The following is a 19,458-nucleotide window of genomic DNA, read 5'->3' as shown; positions in this document are numbered from 1 at the left end:
TCCTTCGGAAAAGCAAGCAACCTTTCATCATGAGCATCAATTAATATACATTGATATATTCCATAACATAACATTGAAGTAATTAACGTTATATTTTTTCAGCCATTCAGTAGTAAATACGGCGCTCTTTAGAATTCCTTAATACGGTTCATATCGTTGTTATTCAATGTATTCATAATGTGTCAGTTAGATGTCTATATCTGTAAAAATGGATACCAAATGGTAAACTAATTTTTTCGGTGAAATATCAGGACGGTTGGCCATGGTGAAATGCGGAAGCGTACCGCCGTGGACAAACTGTGGACTTACACGTGCGGGCTGGCCTCCAAAATTACGAAGCAGACCACAGTTTACCCGTAGAATAAAATTCCCAATCCGCGTATTTGTACAGAACAATTTGTTGTGCGAAGTTAAGTTAAAACTGTTCGATTAAGTTGTGCAAATGTTAGTAAATAGTTATCTGCGGATTATCTAATAAATAATGATTAATATTATGCATAGTATTACGTACAAAAAGATAATACACCGTTTTTTTTTTCTAAATAAGTTTATTTTTCTGTGTTAAGAATTAAGATATCAAGCCAAGTAATTATTTCTGCCAACCTGTTGTGCCCGCGGTAGTGTCTTTGGTGACAGCAGGTGTGTTCGATGATTGGCAAAGGGCGCTAGCCCGAGAGCTCACGCAGAAGGAATGAGAAAGTAGCTTCACGTAAAAGATATGAAAGAGGAGTGCGCATAACAATTAGTTGCTTTTCAAAATCGTTCGCGTGACAACAAATGGTTTTCCCACTGGTTAAAGATCGTATATAGGGGAGGGTGGGGCTAGTTGGTACAATTTTTTTAATTTCTTCTCTGGTTTCTTTAATTTTTCATATTTTGACACCTAAAAAATTGTAAAAGAAAGCTCAGATAACCAGCTTTCTTGTGCTATTTTTTAATTTGATCTACGTTGAAGAATTCTTATCAAAATCAACGTTCAAAAAGCTAAAAAAAATTTGCCTACATGCCCCACTAACGGGGTAAGTTGGCAGTGGTAGTGGGGTAAGTTGGCCCCATGTATTTTAAATACGGATTTCAGTGAAATGTTGATGTTGTAAACAAACTAGAATAACATTACAATAAACAAAAATCCTATAGTTATTTTAGAGTGGGAAACTCAGAAATAAGTTGTGATAACTTACATAAGGATTAATAGCCTTAAATGCAAAAAATAAAAAATAATATACATAATTCAGGCAAACATTTCACAGGTGAACATCGTATAAAGAGAAACACTTAAAATTTGCCAAATTTTGGCCCTTAATGCATACCACTGTTCACCATAAGTCATATCTAGCAAAAATTCGACTAACAATTCCCTGACATTTTGACAGGCCATGTACTATACATATGCATGTATAATGCCTATGCCGACATGCCCCATGTTGCAATGAATCAACTAGCCCCAACCCGGGGTTTATTAAAATAAAAATTTTTATTACTCCTTTGTAATTGATTAAAACAAATCCATTGTTACAGTTCGATAGAGGACACAATTTTCTATAAAACTAATATTTTTTAAAAATTATATGCATACCAAGAAAAGATAAAATTGATGAATACCAAGCACGCAACTATTGTGGATTTGACGCAAAAAATTTCTTTATTTTCTATTTCCTAAACTATTTGGGATAAATTCATAAAACTTTGCACAAATGTGCGCACGATAAACATCTTTGACTATGAATTATTTCAAAAAAACCTCTTTCACACAATTCGTCTAAATTAAGAATTGCAAACTTGCCCTCCTGCCAACTAGCCCCACTCTCCCCTACACAACTTCTATATACTACAGCTCGTACACTATGTATGCTGCATATATATGTACTGTATATATAAAAATATATAATATGTTTTAAAAAAAAGGTTCGAAGTTACAAAACAAGAAAAAAGAAAAGACAACCACGAAAAGCCCGATAAAAGAATAGTTGTATAAATCTCCTACCTTCCACGACGCTCAAGCTCAACTGGTAGGCTAACCTGCATTTCTCAGTCTCCAGAGCTGTCAATTTCTGTTTTAAAGAATTGCAACGAGTAATTTTCATTAATGTTATCGTGATATCTATACAAACAAAATACACAAAAAAAAAACTAGTGTACCTTGTCTAATGCCAACTTCTCGCTCAAAAGAGATTCGTTTGACTCCACTTAACTGTCGATTCTGTTTTTAAGGCTCGCATTTTCTGCTTTTAAGATTTTAGCTGTATATTCCAGTTTCAAAAAAAAAGAAAAAAAGAACTTAATATTTCAAAATATATAATAGAGCAAGAGCGAAGCGCGTACCCCCTTTGTTTTACGAGCGCACCATATGGTTTTAAGATAGCTTTTGCGGCTAGAAGCCATGTTTGTATCGAGATACAAACATGGCCGCCAGCCGCAATTTCTCTCTTAAAATAGTAAGTGCGTTCGTAAAACTGTAGGGGAGAGTGGGGGCAATTGATACACTTTTTGGTTTTTTGTATTTCTTGAAAAAAAACCCAAAAAATTTAATATAAAAATTATATAGAATTGTAGCCTATTATCTCAGCTACTAAACGATATTTTTTTTTATTAGAAAAGATTAATTATAATAGTAGTAAATTGTAAAAAACTGAGGTCGCTTCGAGTGTTTCAATTGCCATGGTAGCAGGGCAATTGAAACGGTGTGTCGACGCTATTGCAACGTGGGTTTTCCCATAAGGAAGCTTCTTCATACCCACATAAAATGAAAATCACGATATCTCAGCAGCCACAACTGCTAGTGTGATCAAATTTTACCATTAGGTACAATGCGATTTACAGATTTTTAAAATATGCTTAAAGTAGATCGTAATTTATTTTAAAATATTTAAATAATTAAATTAAAAAAAACCATTAAGCAACATGCTTTTTTTAATGAATCCCAAACAGCGAATACAAGTATTTTAGTTGTCTTAACATGATGATTTACATTTGTTTAAATGAATTACATCAAATACTTGCAAAAAAAAAATGCAACCACTCGCAGACAGGGAATATAAATAAAGTGTTTCAATTGCCCTGCAATAGGGTCATCGTTACATTTAATTATTTAAAATTATTTAAGAATGCAGGGAAAAATTAAATGACAATAGATTGTAGAAAAATGAATTGCAAATCATCAGAAACTAATTTTATTACTAAAGCGTAGCGTTTTAGGGGTTAAAACAAAAAAATTGAAAACGCAAATTTAACAGACGGAGAACAAAAAACCGTTTTTTCGAGATATCTTAAAAAGTTTTGAATACAAAAACTCGTAAATTTTTCTAAACTTGTAAACCCCCTCATTCTAATAACTCTAATTTTTTTAGGTACAATGCGATTTACAGATTTTTAAAATATGCTTAAAGTAGATCGTAATTTAGTTTAAAATATTTAAATAATTAAATTAAAAAAAACCATTAAGCAACATGCTTTTTTTAATGAATCCCAAACAGCGAATACAAGTATTTTAGTTGTCTTAACATGATGATTTACATTTGTTTAAATGAATTACATCAAATACTTGCAAAAAAAAATGCAACCACTCGCAGACAGGGAATATAAATAAAGTGTTTCAATTGCCCTGCAATAGGGTCATCGTTACATTTAATTATTTAAAATTATTTAAGAATGCAGGGAAAAATTAAATGACATTAGATTGTAGAAAAATGAATTGCAAATCATCAGAAACTAATTTTATTACTAAAGCGTAGCGTTTTAGGGGTTAAAACAAAAAAATTGAAAACGCAAATTTAACAGACGGAGAACAAAAAACCGTTTTTTCGAGATATCTTAAAAAGTTTTGAATACAAAAACTCGTAAATTTTTCTAAACTTGTAAACCCCCTCATTCTAATAACTCAAATTTTTTCAAGAAAATTCCTCTTATACGGCGAGAGAAACGATTTTTGTTTCAATTGCCCTGTGTCTCAATTGCCCCCACTCTCCTCTAGGGGGTACGCGCTTCACTCTTGCTCTATATGTTTACTTCCAATTAAAAAATTGAATGCTCAAATTGAAATCTATTTTGTGGAAAATTCATAAAAAACCCATAAATACTTGTTGCCTCCATTATTGATCTAGTGGTATTACATATTAGCAAGTATAGCTTCAGTTAAGTTTGTGTTGTTTGGATCACAGTTATCCTCCATGCAAGCACCTTCATTGCAAGACTCATTGGTGATAAGGGAGGGAGGAGATGATGAAAGATCTTCTTGTTAAAATGGAGATTGATATAAGGCTTCCACCTTGATACCAGTGTTTGGTTGCCCAGGATCTAAGGACAACACCGCACTAACCTGCTGTGAAAATTAAGGAAGTTTAGCCCATTTTAAATAAAATATGATGTAACTAAAAGACCTGCGCCCCTGTCCTTTTTCTACCACCTGCTTTCAGTTCATAAGACACATAATACTCTTCATCATAATGCTTTTGGATGAGTTTTCTCCTTAATCTGACATTTTAAAGCTAATTACTGTGTAACAAAAAATAAAAGAGAATAACCAAATGCAAATTAGTAAGGGCATATATTGACAAATCTTACCTATGATAAATAAAAAGGAAATACTATTTTCAAGTGACAAACCTTTAAACAGTCCGTAATCGGGTCTCTAATAACCACAGACTACGAAGTAAAGACCGATAACATAGCCATAAAGCTGAAAGAAATCCAGTAGGCGATGCTCGGTCTTAACCGCTAGGGGCATGGCGTACGTATTGGATAAATTTTTCAGCTTTTTCAGATTTCAGTACTGAATACGTGCTTCACACACACACGTATTAGCGGGAATTGTGGTTAACTTTATTTCTTCAATTGTACACCTTAATTTTCTAGATCCCCTTCCGATATCCCGTGAATTATTTCAGAATTTATTTCTGATTTTCGAGTTAGATTTTCGAGGCTTTAATTGCGAGCGCCAGATGGTGTCGTCGTAACCCTTGTTTTTTGGCTCTTATTAGGGAACGTTAGGGCTCAGCCCCGATCACATTCTAATCGGGGACACCGCTAAGCTTCCCCGATTTAAATGAATCGGGGAAGTTCGGTGCGGAACGGTGCTAAAATCGGTGCTGTACACCGGTAGCACCGCTTCAGCCATAGGGGGTTAGTCTTACCAGTGACCTTAAGTTCTGATAGGGCAACGAGAATCACGTGACTACGGTCACATTTTGTTCTTGTTGGCCGCAGGGCAACTGCCAATTTAGATCACTATTCATTGATAATCGGGGAAGGCACCGATCACCGATATCACCGCACCGAGCACCGAAATCACTTCCCCGATTAAGATTATCCCTGCACCGAATCGACTAAAAAGCTCCACGATTGGCGCGGGGCCAAGCGCTAGGGAACGCCAGAGTAATAGAATACTGGTGTAGCCACGCTTATGGCGGGCCCTCCCATTGTCTTTTTGGCCTGAAAGTCTTTCTGTCCCATAACGAAAGCGCCACAGTGGCTGTGTTGTGAATTTGTGATGTATTACGTTTTCGCTATGTTTTCGCTCATTTTCGTCGTCTGTACTTCAGAAAGTAAACAAAAAGTGGCTTAATTAATTACTGTGAAAAAATGTATGTATAAACATATGGGTTGTTATAACAATAACAACCCTTAAAACTCAATTCATAGGTGGCAGTTACGGTTATGGGACACTTAAATCGATATCTTGCCTCATTTTCTCACAATCGATACACGAAATTGGCAAACAACTTTTGGGGAAAAATCCAAGAGGGGGAGTTAACATGGCCGTGGCTACACCAGTATTCTATTACTCTGGGAACGCCTACCCGCCATAGGAGGTATTTGAGTTTACAGGCCTTAAGCATTAAGTAGGCCTTGTCTCGCCTTGTTAAAGGGTGTCGGGTGGGCTATTTTCATGAAAAAAATAAAAAAACATCTTTAAATGCAGATTTAAAAGGCAATTGTAACCATTTATTTTTTTCTATATAAAACGAATTATTTAAGAAGATAATGCGATTTTAATTTTTGTAGGAGGGAGAATTGAGCGGGCCGCCGGTGCCATCTATCAACCAAAAATCGCGAGTTCTTGCTGATTGACAACTGAACTCGAAATTATCGGGTGCCATCTATCAACTAAAATCGCATGATCTTGCTGATTGACAACTGAACTTGAAATTGTAGAAAGAAAACAAGCAATTTGTTAGGATTTTTGGCTCCCAGATGGCATCGGCGGCCCGCCCAATTTCCCTATTCTCTGATAGAAAATATTTAATATCTCTTTAAGGGTTAATTTTCAATATAGGGACATTTGGTAAGTCAATAATTATTTTTAAAAATTAAATTTAATAAAAAAAAAAAAAAATTACGTGGGTTACATAGGAAATGTCGAAGAGTCCCGTCGTTAAGTTAGAGTAGTCCATGATCGGGTACACCACTGTTTTGCCACGAAATAGCACCTAAATCAGAGTAATAGAATACTGGTGTAGCCACGCTTATGGCGGGCCCTCCCATTGCCTTTTTTACCTGAAAGTCTTTCTGTCCCATAACGAAAGCGGTACAGCGGCTGTGTTGTGAACTTGTGATGTATTATGTTTTCGCTCATTTTTGTCGTCTGTACTTCAGAAAGTAAACAAAAAGTGGCTTAATTAATTAGTGTGAAAAAATGTATGTAAAAACATATGGGTTGTTATAACAATAACAACCCTTAAAACTCAATTCATAGGTGGCAGTTACGGTTATGGGACACTTAAATCGATATCTTGCCTCATTTTCTCACATTCGATACGCGAAATTGGCAACAACTTTTGGGAAAAAATCCGAGAGGGGGAGTTAACATGGCCGTGGCTTCACCAGTATAGAGCAGTAAAACATCCTACGTTGCACGTTCTCCACAAATGCGAAAATCTCATTTGTGTCCAAGTTGGTCTGCTGCGGCTGCAGCGTCTTATGGAGAAACTAACTTCTTCATGTTAAAAAATTAGTTTTCATAAATATAATTAAGATTTCCCCCCTTTTCTTCCTAGCAGAGGGTACCCTATTCATTTTTTCATTTCCCAATTTTTTTTCTAGTCCTAGTTCTATCTGGTTTATTTTTATTTAGCTATTGTTTGTGAAGGGTTTGTTGTTCATCCCCTTGTAGCAGACGAATTCCTGGCAGCAAACGAAATTCTTCGGCTAAAAGAGACGAGCAACTTACAAACAAAAATAAAATAAAAATAAAGTAGATAGAACTGGAGCTAGAAAAAAATATTGGGAAATGAAAAGATGAATAGGGTACCCACTGCTAGGAAGAAAAGAGGGAAATCTAAATTATAGTTATGAAAACTTAATTTTTAACGTGAATAAGATGGTTTCTCCAAAAGACGCTGCAGCCGCAGCAGACCAACTTGGACACAAATGAGATTTTCGCATTTGTGGAAAACGCGCAACGCAGGATGTTTTACTGCTCTATTCCATTACTCTGCCTAAATACATCCGCTCCACGGTAGTAAGCTCCTCCCTTTTGGGGAGGGCATAGCCATTCCAGGGTTCCACCAGAGTAATAGAATACTGGTGTAGCCACGGCCATGTTAACTCCCCCTCTCGGATTTTTTCCCAAAAGTTGTTGCCAATTTCGCCTATCGATTGTGAGAAAATGAGGCAAGATATCGATTTAAGTGTCCCATAACCGTAACTGCCACCTATGAATTGAGTTTTAAGGGTTGTTATTGTTATAACAACCCATATGTTTTTACATACATTTTTTCACACTAATTAATTAAGCCACTTTTTGTTTACTTTCTGAAGTACAGACGACGAAAATGAGCGAAAACATAGCGAAAACGTAATACATCACAAGTTCACAACACAGCCACTGTGGCGCTTTCGTTATGGTCCAGAAAGACTTTTAGGCTAAAAAGGCAATGGGAGCGCCCGCCATAAGCGTGGCTACTCCAATATTCTATAGACCAGTTTCGGATGCTGCGTTGCAAAATTTAAAAAAATCCAGGGGGGTTTCGATTGCAGGGGGAGATAGGAAAAAAGGGGGTTTTTGATTTATTTACCCTAGTAATACTTTTCCAATTCAGGAAATGTTCTAGAATACTACACTTTAAGACATTCTGCGTCTTCTCCAGTCATTTTAAATAATTAATCATCTCTAGTTTATCCAGGAAAATTAATTCAAGTAAAAGACTAGGGATGCTGTTTAGTATTTTTTGCGTATCTAGTGTCAAGAAAATATGTAAACATGGGTGATTCAAATGTTAGCAATCTAATACCTAAAAAAATAAATCTATTTAACTTATTCTTATTTAAGGACAGACACTTGACAGCTATGATAACCACTACTAAAAACGCAAAAAATACTAAACAGCATCCCTAGCGCCCTACTCTTTTACTTGAATTAATTTTCATGGATAAACTAGGGATGATTTATTATTTATAAAGACTGGAGAAGACGCAGATTGTCTTAAAGTGTAGTATTCTAGAACATTTCCTGAATTGGAAAAGTATTACTAGGGTAAATAAATCAAAAACCCCCTTTTTTCCTATCTCCCCCCGCAATCGAAACCCCCCTGGATTTTTTTAAATTTTGCGACGCAGCATCCGAAACTGGTCTATTACTCTGATTCCACCATCGTTTTCCAATTTCCACGATAACGGTCGGACACTCTCGAAAGACCAACTCAATAACTCGTGCAAATATGATTCATTCTCTTTTTGTAATTAATCATTCCGGTGATGTTTTTATGGAAAAACATTGGCGAAGTATTATTCCGCGAACAGTTATGGATTACTTCTTTGAAGCTCAAAGACAAGTTATTATTGAATTATACATTTTCTCACTGCTGCTGCTGCTCTTTTGACATGTTCATGTATTAGCTTAATTTTCACCCATTCCCATTAAAATACAGGTGGTCAAGGATAACAAAGGTCATGAAGATGTACCATGTGTAATAGCAACACCACATCATTACCTCATCAGCATTTATCACAATAGTTTATACTTTGTGGCTGTTTGCATGTCTGAAGGTAAAATTCTATTAAAATTTCAAAACAGCTTGGGAACTGACTTTTTTTCTTACCTGGTGTGTATCTAAAGTCCCACCTCTTTTTGTAATTGAATTTCTACATACTGTTGTTGACATCCTGGAAAAGTATTTTTCAGAATGTAACGAGACAAACATTAAGGAGCATTATGTAGTTGTGTATGAGGTAATGTCCTTAATTTCTACTGTTATATTGTCTTTTGTAATGACAACCTTAGCCTTTGTAAAATTTTCTACTTTAAAATTTTCTTATGATAATTTTGTTTTCGTCCTTTAAACTTTTGTTCCTATTTATATTACTTGCATTCTTATAGTTACTGGATGAAGTTCTTGATAATGGATATCCATTAGCAACTGAACCAAATATACTCCAGGAACTTATTAAACCTCCAAATATAATAGGAAATTTGATTAACACTGTTACTGGGAAATCAAAGTATTTATACATAATTTCATGCAAAATTAATCTTAAAATTAAATTTGAATCACTTTCTATTCATGAACAAGTGTAAGTTCTGTGCTACCTTCTGGACAACTGTCAAACGTTCCGTGGAGAAGAGCGGATGTGAAGTACACTAATAATGAAGCTTACTTTGATATTGTTGAAGAAGTTGATGCCATAATTGATAAAACAGGCAATAAAGTTGCTAAGTCTCACTTGAAGAAAGATTAATTCCAATCATTTTTCTTTGCAATGTAGGCTCAACTGTATTTGCTGAGATAGCAGGTATCATACCGATATGATGTTACAACTTGCGTGCACATTTAAGTTACTATTCTTACTCTTAGGCAAGATCGAGTGCTGCGTTCGTCTAAGGTAACGCTAGAATATGCTAATGGTAAAAAATTATAAAACTTTTATCGTTTGAACTTTTTTTTTTATAGTGGAACTCCAGATTTAACTCTGAGTTTTATTAACCCTCGTCTTATGGATGACGTAAGCCTCCACCCATGCGTGCGTCTTAAAAGATGGGAAAATGAACGAATTTTATCCTTTGTTCCACCGGATGGAAGTTTTTGTTTAATGACCTACCATGTTGGCTGTCAAAGTGCCGTTGCTATTCCTATTTACATACGACACAATTTTTTTTTGCCTAAGGAAAATAGCCAGTCACAAACCGGAAAGATCGAAATCACTGTTGGGCCACGTCAAACTATGGGACGAGTGGTAAAGTCCAAACACATATATATATTTTTTTTACGAATCAGTGTTTCATTAAGCATATTAATAGGTAGAAAATTTACAATTGAGCATTCCAATGCCAAAATTCGTACTCAACTGTACGGTTTCCGTCAATCAAGGCCGTGCAACATTTGATCCCGTTACCAAAATTTTATTTTGGGATGTAGGGAAAATTGACCCTACTAAGCTACCTAATATGAGAGGACAAATTCATATTCAGAGTGGTGCAGTCGTATTGCAATCAACACCATCGGTTAATGTAAGTTGTCATTTACGTAATCTTAAACTTGAAAAACATAACAAAAAAACAACGCTATATGCTCAATCCAGTTGGCGGGATTATGCTTCCTTCATGTAAACAGTTACTGGCTAAAGAAAATAAGATTTACACAAAACCACTTAAGTTGACTTAATGTTAAAGCTGTGCCAAGTTTAATTATTTACTATAGAAGTGGATGTCGAAGTAAGGTTTTTAAACTATATTCAGATATATTTTGTTTTTAAAGAGCTCAAGTACTCTAATAAAAAATTAATTTTTAATTTGTGACATCTTTCGTTTTTCGACAGGTACAATTTACTTTAAGCCAAACGGCCATTTCGGGCCTTAAAGTCCATCGCTTGGACATGTTTGGAGAAAACTACAAGCCATTTAAGGGAGTAAAATACCTTACAAAAGCTGGCAATTTCCAGATCCGTATGTAACAGAGAAATCTCTTCAATAACAAGCATCTACATAACATGTTAATTTTGAAATAATGAATGTAAGTTGTATTGTGTCACAAATAAGCACTTATTACTATAACTACATAGAAACTGGTTTACTGACAATCAATTAGTTGGCATGTTGATGAATGTTAGCTGAAATAATTAGCTGTTCACTTGGATCATTATTGCCTGTTTGGTTTCTACCTCTTACTGTTTCAATACGTTCTTGTCCTTCAATTAGAGAACCACATTCCTCTGCCTGACACTGAACAAGTCTTTGTGGTGGGCGAAAGATACTTCGCTTTTTTAAAAGCAATGGATTCAATGCAAAGAAACCTGAGGTACTCCCTATTGCAACTGCCAAAACTAAGTAAACATTGAAACTCATAACAATTAACATGACAAAATAGCCTAATGTTATTTGGATAAAACTTGTAACTGTTTGAAATGCATGTGTTTTCCATGAAGATGTCCATACCTATAGAAGTAAAATTATGCAGATCAGGTATTACAAGCATGTGACAAAACATCAGCAGTAATACTTGGAATATTTGTCTGTCTCCTACAAAGGCTTGGCCTTGCTGCTGGGCACTGACACTGGAATGGAACATTTCTTTACAAAATGTTACTGTAAAAAGCAGAAAGGCCAAGAGAGCTGTTCCTATACATGCGACAAGCATACCTAATGAAATTGTACTTAGATATATTAACTTTATTATAATAAATAAGATTCGTGTATTATCGGTAACCTTTCCATCCGGATATGTTGTTGCCTTTAAAAAGGAAATCATCTATTTCTACACCACACCAAAAGAACTGGTACATTTGCATTGTACTACTTTTTGATTTACGCTCACAAAAATATGACAATTTTCGGGAAACACTAATGACGAAAAACATAGATAAACGTCATTTATGGCTATCTCAAGCAACCTGTTACCACTGTTACATTTAGTTGCGCCTTGCGCGGACCGAGAAGGTAAAATCTATTTCCCACCGGCAACCAGTGGGCGGGCCAGGATAAAATGCGGACGCAGACCGCGGACTGCGGACAGGAGAAACTGCGGACTTTCACCTGCGGACTGGCCCAAAATTTTTGACAGCAGTCCGAAGTTTCTCCACAGGGTAGCTGTCCGCAGTCCGCGTATTATACGGGGATACAGCATTCCATATAGACATGTCTATGCGTTGGTAAGGCAGAAAATTGGTAAGTAAAGTCATGGACTACTACATCTAGAGGACGAGACTCTTCGAGGTTTCCTATGTCGGCCATGTAATTTTTTTTACATCAGCAGTGAAAAAAGCACAAAAAATTATTAGTTGACTTAATAAATGTTCCTATACTTGTAATTAATAGTTTTCTAGATATTTGTAATTTCCTTACAGGAGAAAGGGAAGAAAGCAGTGTATCGTATTTGGGTATTAAAATAAAATTATTTTAAAATAAAATACTTAAAATACGTATTTTATTCGGTATTTGTATTTGGGCTGTTTCTTATTTAAAGTATTTGTATTTGTATTGGTCGTTTACGCTGAAAGTGAATAAAATACAAATACAAATACAAAATACTTTTTTTTTAAAGATTTGAAGTTTGTAAATTGGCAACAGTGTATGAATCGAAAGTAACTTCATTTTGACAGGGTTATTGCACCTGCAAAACGTTTTGCAATAGCTTTTTCTAGTTTCAAAACTTTCAATTGCATTTTTCGTCGTCTGTTTGTCTCGTGTGTGTTTTCATTAAACCACAAGTTTCTTTAACTTATATCTCTATTTCTCTACAAATCGGATGGTTTTTTATTACTGTGCGTTCTGAAGAATTTGTATAATATCCACGGTAAGTGTTTAAGTTATTGAACATTCTTAAAATACGTAATGGCATAAACTAATAACTTGGCATATCCTCTGATTCAGTGACAAGAATGTCGGCAAGACAGAACCTTGGACAGACAGTTAAAAATAAAGGAGTAAGAGGCAAATAAGAATGGAGCAGTTGGACATCCTACGTTGCGCGAAAAGCGAATCCACTGTTAGGTACAACAGTGAGGTAAAACATAGTTATAGAGAAGAAAACAATATTTTAAAAGTGAAATGGTTGGTTTTCCCATAAGACGCTGTAGACAGCGTATCACAGATTGGACACAAATTTGATTTTCGCATTTGCGGAGAATGCGCAACGTAGGTTGTCCAACTGCTCCATAAAGGAAAAAAGTATTTTGTATTTGTATTTGTATTTGTATTTTATTTTATTTGGTATTTGAGGTTTTGGGAGAAAAAATGTATTTTGAAGGACGAGTATTTTAAAATATAGTATTTGTATTTTTAAAATACTCGTTTTTTTTCAAATACGAAACACTGGAAGAAAGTCCGTTTCACCGGTGCTACCTAGCGGCCAAGTTCCAGAAGCTCTTACAACTAAACGTCTGCGACCGGCAAAATTTGAAACATTTTTTGAAAATCTTTCGTCTCTGTTTTCAACCTATTTACATAATTTTATAACGTTGGGAAACATACATATAAAAAACAGTTTTAGAAACGGTAAAGTTGTCAATAGAAAATTTAATACACATTCCAAATGAAAAAGCTTCCAAATCTGTCACACACAAAACGTTTCTAGAATAGCAGTCGAACCTTTGAATTGTTTTGTTTGTTTTGACAAGGACTTGGTAACTAGAACTTACATTAGTCGCTAGGGGGCACCGGTGAAACGACTTTCTTCCCGTTCTCCTAATACTAAAACTTAAATATCTATTTCATTTCAAAGATTTTCTAAAATCCATTTGCATAATTGTAACCGCCTTTTAAAGCTCTATCGATTGATGTGTTTTATATATTTCCCCGTGAAATTGACCCACCCGACGGGCTTTGACACGGCGAGATAGGAAAAGAGTCCCGTCCTCTAGATGTAGTAGTCCATGGTAAAGTCTTCATTTCATAATAGACCACGAACGGATGCTGAGTTGTCAGTTTTCAAAATGGTCGAAAATCTCGATTGTGGTAAGGCAGCCTAAAATTAACACAGGCTTATTATGGAGACCCTTTTTAAATTAAATCATTAAGTGAGAAATAACTAGTCTTTTCTTTTTATTATTTTTTTTTCTGATAATTCATCATTCTAGCTAGTAGCTTGTTTTTTTTTATTCCTGAAAAACTATGGTATATATTTTAATTTAATTTTTTTCTGGGGTTGTTTACATAAGTTCGTCGGCTAGTTTCAGTTTCAAATTAGTCGGCCGCCATTCTCATCTGTCAATATTTTAGTTTGTTCTCTTTGCCACAGACATGGCTACTAGCCAAAGTATTGAGTTATACCATCTGTCACCATATTGTAGAGCATTAGTCCCCAAAGAGCAAAAGCTATACATTGAAAAACTTATTGCTATAGATTCTGACGATCCTTTTCTTTTCCCATCGGAGTTGTGGAAAAGCAGTGGCTTTCCTAATTTAAGTGAGCACGACGTTTTCCAGTACTGCGTTGCTAAACATAGCAAAAGCACAGGATTACAATTATGTGCCTATAAAGCCATTAGAGATGCAGAACAGTATGTCAGTTGTGGATGGGTTAAGGACATATTCCGTGTGACATTGAGCAATTCCATAGTGATTGTGTAAAACCCCTACTTACTTCATCTTTAAGTAAATAGCTTTTACTCGATTAAGGGAAGCTGCGGACTTCGTTCGATGGTATATTCCCGTAAAATGTTAACATGATTCAAACAAGTCGATGAATGTCTCAAACGATTGGAGGCATACATACAGGCCGTAGCCGTATAGCCAGCGTCAAGCACAACAAAGACACAAATAAGACAAGTTTAAACGGGGAACGAGCAAGCCAGTAGCAGGTCGAATAAACGACCTGACACTTGACTCGCGAAGGGGTGAATCAACACTAGACTGGGTGAACAGCCCAGCGTTGACTAACGAAGAATTACAATTGATGGGGTTTTATACGACAAACAAAGTCAACACGATCACCAACGCAAGGTGAGCGTAATGAAAGGATGGAAAGGAAAATGACTTGTTTCCAGGAATGAGAGGGAGGATATTTTTCCAAGAAAGAGTGAGCTGATGCATTCCTTACATACCTTGGGGAAATGGGAGATTGCGTCCCGCAATCTAGCAAAACAAGACAATGACTGAAATTGGAACAGTGAGAAATGAAAGCTGATGGGAAACATCGATGAACGGAGCGTTCCAGAGCGTTCCAGCGAACGTAACTGTAAATAAAAATAAAAAGTGATAGCGAGTAGAATGTCAGCTCTTGATTGTTCTTTCAGTGGCTCGATCTCTTGAGCGTAAGGTAAATGAAGGCCCAGCAGTGAATTCCGGTCGATAGAACTTCGTGGTTGGGATCGATGGTGATGATGATCCCATCGCTGCCACCAATATGTAAAACCCCTACTTACTTCATCTTTAAGTAAATAGCTTTTACTCGATTAAGGGAAGCTGCGGACTTCGTTCGATGGTATATTCCCGTAAAATGTTAACATGATTCAAACAAGTCGATGAATGTCTCAAACGATTGGAGGCATACATACAGGCCGTAGCCGTATAGCCAGCGTCAAGCAAAACAAAGACACAAATAAGACAAGTTTAAACGGGGAACGAGCAAGCCAGTAGCAGGTCGAATAAACGACCTGACACTTGACTCGCGAAGGGGTGAATCAACACTAGACTGGGTGAACAGCCCAGCGCTGACTAACGAAGAATTACAATTGATGGGGTTTTATACGACAAACAAAGTCAACACGATCACCAACGCAAGGTGAGCGTAATGAAAGGATGGAAAGGAAAATGACTTGTTTCCAGGAATGAGAGGGAGGATATTTTTCCAAGAAAGAGTGAGCTGATGCATTCCTTACAATTGTAAGTTGTAGAGTACACCATTCTCAATCCATAAGAAAATCTCTACTGAATCCTTGGGCTGCAATTAAAAGGGACATGTCGATTATATGTTCAAGCTGTGACTGTGAAGCTGGGTATGTGTGTTTATAATATTTTATATTACCTTTTTTATAACAATAATGTGTTATATTTAGACTTGGTGGTGTGTGTTCACACGTAGGTGCAATGTTGTACAAGATCATAGCAGTTAACAACTTGCCATGTACGGTATCCTGCACAAAAAGGTGAACACCGATTTGTTTTGAAAAAGCCATTTTTTTGTTAAAAATTTTTATTTTTTTTCTTTTTAAGGAAAGGTAGGATGGTTTTAGCAAAACCCTTTTCAACACCTTTTTTTGCCCTAGGTATTAAATGTCTGGAGTAAAAGTGTAGACTTTTTTTTTGGTGGGCCCCCCCTCCCCCGGATAAGTAGAACAATTTTTGCAAAACAAAATAGTCTTTCCATAACTCGTTATTGTCATTATGGGGTCGGGTAATCGGGTAGCATATGGAAACCCCAAATTATTCTTATCAGTATGCTAGCTATTTGTTAGTAAATTATTAGTGGCTTATTGGATACGTTTCCGTCAGTGACGCGGGAGATCCACGTTCTAGACTTGGATGAGATAACTGTTTAAACAGTGTAATCGTTACGAATTAAATAATCATTAAACATGTATAAATACTTTTTTCAAAATTTTAAATATTATATATCTCATCAAAATTTTATTTAATTATATTCATTAGTAAGATTTGCTCTGAATACTACTAACGCAAACAAGCTTTGAACGCGGATCTCCCGCGTCACTGACGGAAATGTATCCAATAAGCCACTAACAATTTAGCAACAAATAGCTAGCTTACTGATAAGAATAATTCGGGGTTTCCATATGCTACCCGATTACCCGACCCGATAATGACAATAACGAGTAATGGAAAGACTCTATTTTGTATTGCAAAAATAGTTCTACTTAGCCGGGGGGTAGGGGAGTCTACCGATGATACAGTCTACACTTTTCCAGACATTTAATACCTAGGGCAAAAAAAAAAGGTGTCTGGACTGACATTACCCAACCCCCCTTATAATGATTTTGCGCCAAAACCGCCCTAGCTCTCTTTAAAAAGGTAAACTATTAATATTTTCTACCCACAGATGGCTTTTTCAAAACAAATCGGTGTTCACCTTTTTGTGCAGGATACTGTACATCACAAGAAAAGAGATGGATTAATACATCAAATAGAAATGATTCGGTATGCTATATATTGAAATTTTTAAAAAGTGTATCGCATAATTTTTGTTTCTTCATTAACAGAAACTCTTCAAACAACTAAGTGGCATGAATGACACTATTTACAAATCCAAGTAGGGGAGACTGGAGTATGCCGGGACACCGGGTCAAGAGGGACAGTAGGGGGAAAAATAGTAGATTTTAATAAAATTAAATTTTTTTTTTGTATGTTATTAAGATACATACAATCTACTTTGGCATGAAATTTGGTTGAGTTTTGTCAATAACTGTATCAGTTATTAACAAAACTAACAAAACGGTTTTTTTTAGTATCTTTGTCTCCGCCATTTAATGTTTCTAGAAAAAAATAATCGCAAATGGCATGTAAATTTAATATGGAAATGAAGCTTAATAATTTCTTTATTGTTAAAAACAAAAATTATAATTTTCGATGAATTACTGTAGATAATATTAACGTTTTAAAAAAATAGTCTTTATCGGGAAATCGGGACAGCTGTTTTTGACTAAAATGGGACATTAGTGGGCGGGTTTGGCCTTCAAGCCCATCAATCATCACCGAGCTCATGACGCCATTACTGTTCCTTACAATGATCACAAGCAATCGATTATTCAGCATATTAATCGATTACAATAAGCCCAACCCCCACCTATATTGTAATAAGGGTTTTTTATCATATAAGAAAAAATTTTTATTAACACAATAATCAAATTGAAACATTTATTAACTTATAGAGTCTATGCAGTGGGGCGCTATTTAAATTTTTACAAATTTTTTTAATGAATTTTAAGGTGAAAACGGAGGACGTCCCTCACCACCCACCCTAGTGTCCTCACTTACCCCTCAAAATAGGCTCCTCCCACAAATCTAAGAAAACTTTAAAGGTCTTATATGGGAAAATGGTTTATTATTAAATTATATAAAAAATATGGGGGGTACATTACCGTATGGAATACATAAAAACAAAATAATAAATTAATTTAATGATTAGTTTGGGAGATATAGGGGGAAAACGAAAACCGTTCCGGCTTACTCCAGTCTCCCCTACTTTCAGGAATCTTGTCCCGTAAGGCCAGATTACTGCTGGCGCAGGTCAGTCGGGTCTTACGGTGGTAAGCCTGCCAGACTGTGTGCCTTTACGTCGGTTTAACCTTATCTGTAGTGCCGTAGCACTTATTCAGCGACTACTGCGTTCGCCTTTATCGGGCTTGCGCTGGTAAGTCCTGAGACTGTCGTTCGCCTTGTCGGGCTAGAGCACGGTCAAATTCTGTTAAGCCTTATCGGGCTCAACAGAGTAAACGGCCGCAGAGTATTACTCGTAGCGGTGAAGAGGAGTTTCCTGGGTGGCTGCTCGGTCGCGGGCTGGCACGTCAGAGGAGGCGGCTGGCAAGCTGGAGGAGGCGGCGGCAGGAGACTTCGGACCTTTTCTGAAAGAGAGAACGGGTTACTGGAGCGAAATGACTCGACTGGACGCAAACAATTCGGTGAGAAAAGTGAGTGTATTATCATGGCAAGACGGCCCCTTTTATACACAGAAAACTACACCGTTGTCTAATTTGTCCGGACGTCCGATCCTGGAATAGAGGGCACCGCTGCTGATGATTGCCGGTTATCGATCAGTAAACTTCCCGATAACCCTGCGGGAACGAAACCTATAATCTGGCGGGATGAACTCTGCAGGCTCCGCCTCAATGAGTTCAACCCTCCCTTCGTTCCTTTCACCCTCAACAGGTGTCTCCATATATATGGAAAAGCTCTCAGCTAGTTCCAATAACACAGTCTCGAGCTCCAGCCTCCAATCTACGGCTCTTGCGAGCCGTAGGCCGTCTTAAGTCACTTGCTTCCGCTAATGGACTTCCTTACCCGCGGTAGCGCGGCACTCCACCGAGGATGACTCGTCTGAGTCTAGCCTTCTTCGGCCAAAGGGTTGGCACCCGGACGATGGCTGTGAGCTTCGTCCGTCGGAATTTCCGACACCTACCACGGTAGCAAAAACAAGACTAAGCTTTACGACTCAGCATCAATACCACTTACGACAACTGAAGAGCAGAGTGAGTATGAGAAAGTCCTATTGATGAACAAAGCTGTTCAACTTCAGCTTGTGAACAAAAACAAATTCTACAAACATTTTCAACCACCTGAACTTCCAGTTGCTTTTGGCACAATATTTATAGCTTCTCTAGTAGGAAAATCCTATGTCACAGTAATGGAAGAATGTGAACGATTGCTTAAATGTTGCACACTAAGTGTCACAGAAGTTCAGAGTGAGAATGTAAACAGGTGTACAATAGGCCAGAAAAAAACGCAATTTTGGCAAATATATCGAGCTGGAAGGTGTACAGCATCAAATGCTTACCCAATTTTCAATGCTAACATAAAGAAACCTGCACTGTGGTTATTGAAAAAGTCTTGCTACCCTGCCGAAAAAGCATTTTCAACAG

General features: G+C 36.5%; 2 protein-coding genes and 2 long non-coding RNA genes across 6 annotated transcripts; 2 read left to right on the top strand and 2 right to left on the bottom strand.

Moving 5' to 3' along the window:
• Positions 1-4,026: 4,026 nt before the first annotated feature.
• LOC123474715 lies at positions 4,027-4,715 on the bottom strand. Of its 2 annotated transcripts, none has more exons than XR_006649644.1 (3): positions 4,561-4,715; positions 4,377-4,491; positions 4,027-4,318 (listed from the first exon to the last, which is right to left on the bottom strand). It is a non-coding gene; the product is annotated as an uncharacterized LOC123474715 (long non-coding RNA). The 2 variants fall into 2 exon arrangements; XR_006649645.1 differs by having other exon boundaries at positions 4,027-4,315.
• Positions 4,716-8,567: 3,852 nt separating this feature from the next.
• LOC116924871 (AP-3 complex subunit mu-1) lies at positions 8,568-10,987 on the top strand. 2 transcript variants are annotated; one of them, XM_045177185.1, is made up of 10 exons: positions 8,568-8,768; positions 8,865-8,982; positions 9,053-9,165; positions 9,314-9,435; positions 9,507-9,634; positions 9,700-9,726; positions 9,789-9,816; positions 9,885-10,167; positions 10,232-10,441; positions 10,513-10,840. In XM_045177185.1, exons 1-10 carry the CDS (start codon positions 8,655-8,657, stop codon positions 10,588-10,590), a joined length of 1,221 nt encoding a protein of 406 aa, XP_045033120.1. In that variant the 5' UTR covers positions 8,568-8,654; the 3' UTR covers positions 10,591-10,840. The 2 variants fall into 2 exon arrangements, with proteins under 2 accessions (XP_045033120.1, XP_032787344.1); XM_032931453.2 differs by having other exon boundaries at positions 8,570-8,768; positions 10,750-10,987.
• On the bottom strand, positions 10,924-11,878 carry LOC116924874. The gene is made up of 3 exons (XM_032931457.2): positions 11,637-11,878; positions 11,430-11,569; positions 10,924-11,365 (listed from the first exon to the last, which is right to left on the bottom strand). The coding sequence occupies exons 1-3, from the start codon at positions 11,785-11,787 to the stop codon at positions 11,015-11,017; spliced, it is 642 nt and encodes a 213-aa protein (XP_032787348.2). The 5' UTR covers positions 11,788-11,878; the 3' UTR covers positions 10,924-11,014.
• Positions 11,879-15,676: 3,798 nt separating this feature from the next.
• On the top strand, positions 15,677-18,599 carry LOC123474714. The gene is made up of 3 exons (XR_006649643.1): positions 15,677-15,864; positions 15,925-16,014; positions 18,023-18,599. It is a non-coding gene; the product is annotated as an uncharacterized LOC123474714 (long non-coding RNA).
• Positions 18,600-19,458: the final 859 nt, after the last annotated feature.

Source organism: Daphnia magna, linkage group LG7 (assembly GCF_020631705.1).
Source record: "Daphnia magna isolate NIES linkage group LG7, ASM2063170v1.1, whole genome shotgun sequence".
Classification (NCBI taxonomy): Eukaryota; Metazoa; Arthropoda; class Branchiopoda; order Diplostraca; family Daphniidae; genus Daphnia; species Daphnia magna.
This window is presented reverse-complemented; position numbering and strand designations above follow the sequence as displayed.

Coding starts and splice junctions, on each gene's coding strand:
- LOC116924871 (XM_032931453.2), top strand. CDS start 8,655: ATGATTCATTCTCTTTTTGTAATTAATCATTCCGGTGATGTTTTTATG. Junction 9,817..9,884: donor GAGTGCTGCGTTCGTCTAAG/GTAACGCTAGAA, acceptor TTTTTTTTATAG/TGGAACTCCAGATTTAACTC. Junction 10,168..10,231: donor GTCAAACTATGGGACGAGTG/GTAAAGTCCAAA, acceptor GCATATTAATAG/GTAGAAAATTTACAATTGAG.
- LOC116924874 (XM_032931457.2), bottom strand. CDS start 11,787: ATGTTTTTCGTCATTAGTGTTTCCCGAAAATTGTCATATTTTTGTGAG. Junction 11,570..11,636: donor CAACATATCCGGATGGAAAG/GTTACCGATAAT, acceptor CAATTTCATTAG/GTATGCTTGTCGCATGTATA. Junction 11,366..11,429: donor GAGACAGACAAATATTCCAA/GTATTACTGCTG, acceptor TTACTTCTATAG/GTATGGACATCTTCATGGAA.